The 3,049-nt window shown below is 36.3% G+C and overlaps 1 protein-coding gene across 3 annotated transcripts in view; it reads right to left on the bottom strand.

Annotated features, from left to right (window-relative positions):
* The window catches only part of LOC106870451 (protein rolling stone), a 123,399-nt gene that overhangs the window by 23,979 nt on the left and 96,371 nt on the right, over positions 1–3,049 (bottom strand). For 2 of the 3 annotated variants that reach the window (XM_052975228.1, XM_052975227.1), the window contains exon 3: positions 2,652–2,681. The exons of the other annotated variant lie outside the window; for it this stretch is intronic. In XM_052975228.1, the coding sequence (XP_052831188.1) occupies positions 2,652–2,681 (30 nt within the window). The remainder of the gene's footprint in view (positions 1–2,651; positions 2,682–3,049) is intronic. 3 annotated transcript variants of the gene reach the window in all.

The raw sequence follows: 3,049 nt of genomic DNA, 5'->3' as shown, positions 1-3,049 counted from the left end.
ATATATATATATATATATATATATATATATATATATATATATACACACACACACACACACACACACATATAAAACCAGTTGCGATTGATATAGCTTTCTGTTTAGCTTGAAATCAATCAAATAAAACAGACCAAGTATTTGGTATTGATTTCATCCAAAAGCCTGCCCCTCCCCTTACAAATCTCTTATTGGTCTTATGCCAATAATAGAAATCATCACCATCATCATCATCAACATCTCAATATAATACATTATTATTAATTATTACTAATTCAGTTAATGAAGAAGAAGACAATGAAGTATCACCACTTTTAGTTTGCCAAGGTAAAAAAAAAAAAGGATTGACATTAAGAAGATCATTCAGCAGTAAAAAAATACAGAAGTTTTCAATTAACCATGCAAATAAAACAAATATTTGCATATCCATCAAACCCATGCTAGAACAGAGAATAACATCAATGAGAGCAATAAGAAAAAGAAAACATAAAAAACAAAAAATGAAATAGTAAAATGATTCCCCCACCAGTTGAGGGGAGAAGCCAGATCTGACCAGTTTGAACATAAAACAGATGAGATATTTGGGCTGGACATGACTGCTTTAAATGTTAAAGTGTCAAGATTGCAATGATGTAATTGTTTATTTTTAGAATGACATTGTAGGGTATGTGTTTGAACATAAAACATGTAGAACATTTGGGCTGGACATGGTCAGCTTAAATGCTACAAAAATGAAACCACAATCTAATATAACTTCAAGACTTCAATAGCGTGGTTGTTTATTTTTAGAATGACATTGTAGGGTAAGCGTGAAAGGCCAAATCTGGCTGGTTTGAACATTTGGGTTGGATATGGTCAGCTTAAATGCTACAAAATTAAACCACAATCTAATACAGCTACAAGATTTTTATGATGTAACTTTATTTTTCAGAATGACATTGTAGGGTAGGTGTGAGATCAGATCCGGTCAGTTTGAACACAAACCAGATAAAAATTTTAGGCCAGATATGGCTGGTGTAAATGCTAAATGGCTAAACTAAAGAAATCCACAAGACAGGAATAATTCCTGGTGCCATTATCTTCAGATATATTAAAGTCTTTTAGCAGCCATTCCATTCAATACCATTAAGGCGTTGTGGAACCACTGCTGGATGAGCCGTGATCATCTCATTGCTGGTTTATGTATGTTATTTGCAGGTTTAACTGTCCACACAGGTCAACTGCTAGATGGACGAAGGGCTCTACTGGTCAGTGCTCAGGTGACTATGTTTTTATACTTTTACTTGTTTCAGTCAATTGACTGCAGCCATGCTGGAGCACCGCCTTTAGTCGAACAATTCGACCCCAGGACTTATTCTTTGTAAGGCTAGTACTTATTCTATTGGTAGCTTCTGATAGGTACCTATGGAAGACTTTATTCACATAACCCTCCCAGGAATAATGGAGAAAAGGGATGGAAAGAATTATAGGAATGGTGATTTGGTCTCTAATTACTATTTCCATCATTTTATTTTACCTGCTTTATTTTTTTCATTTATTTTTAAACTGGCTTTGTCTGGGGGAATAAGTGGTGCTGTAACTTGGGCTTTCAAAGGTGCTTGAGATTGATGAGAAAGTGAAACCAGACTGTCCCTCATGAGCAAGAAACATAAAAATTATAAGAAGCTTGTTGAAATTTTAGAAGATACAAATCACAAAGAGACTGGAAGCAACGACATGGGAAGAAAAAATAAGGAAGCTACCAATTTGGTTTGGTGAGGAGTGGATAGGTGGTGCAATGCCTGTGGTTTTCTTTCACAAGTCCTTTGAGATGGATGAGAGAGAATGGACCAGTCTGTATCTCAGGATGAAGCATAACATAAAAAATTTCTTTGAATTTTGGAAACAGCAAAGCGGGCCTCACAGAGGCAATGACAAATGACTGAGATCTTTGGCAATATGCCGTGCTTGAGAAAAAGACCCATCAAGCCAAGTGAAATTGTAGCCGTGGCAAATACTGGTGTCACACAGATGGCACCCATCCTGGTGGCAATCAAAAGCACTGATTGTACTCTCAAAGTGTTTGGTGTTAGGAAGGGCATCCAGCCATAGCAAACCATGCCAAATCAGACTGGAGTGTGGTGCATCCCCTCAGCTTACCAGCTCAGGTCAAACTGTCCAACCTATGCCAGCATGAACAACGGGCATTAAATGATGATTATGATGATGATGATGAAGTTAACCAAATTGATTTGGTCTGGAATAACATGTGCTGTGTCAATGATTTTTTTTTAATAAGTTCTTTTCGAAGTCAGTGAGAGATAACGACCAATTTGCCCCCTGGCAAGAAACAAAAATAAGAAGCTTGTCCGAATTTTGGAAGACGCAAACCATGAAGATATTGAAAGCAGCATACGACATCAAGTGAAAAAAAAAAGAATATAAGATATAAGATACCAAATTGATTTTGGTCTGGAATAATGTTGTGCTGTGCTTATGAGTCTTTTAAGTTCTTTTTGAAATCAATGAGAGAGAGAGAGAACGACCAGTTTGTTCTTCAGTATGAAACATAAAAATGATAAGAAGCTCATTCAAGTTTCTAACGAAGCAAACTACAGAGACATTGAAAGCAGCATACGACAACATTGAGTGAAAAAATATGGAAGCCACCTTACCGATATTTTGTTTATTGTATCTGTACTTACCTGGAAGAAGAGAATAGACAGACAAAAGGTTAATATCAGACAATCAGAGACATCAACAATGGACACACCGAGAGAGACTCAATGACACAGGAAACATCTAGAATAGATTTTGGATTTTTTTTTCCTCTTTTATATTCTTTTATTTGTTTCAGTCATTTGACTGCAGCCATGCTGGAGCATCACCTTAATGGGTTTTTTTTTAGTCGCAGAAATTGACCCCAGGACTTATTCAAAGACTAGACGACTTAGCTGTCTTACAAGAAATCAGTAAAAATATTATTGACTGGTCGCGTGCTTCAGCGACCAGGCTGGAACAAAGTAAATGCCACATGAGGCTGTGGTGTGTGTGTGTATATATATATATATAT

This window comes from Octopus bimaculoides, chromosome 20, assembly GCF_001194135.2.
Source record: "Octopus bimaculoides isolate UCB-OBI-ISO-001 chromosome 20, ASM119413v2, whole genome shotgun sequence".
NCBI classification, from domain to species: domain Eukaryota; kingdom Metazoa; phylum Mollusca; class Cephalopoda; order Octopoda; family Octopodidae; genus Octopus; species Octopus bimaculoides.
This window is presented reverse-complemented; position numbering and strand designations above follow the sequence as displayed.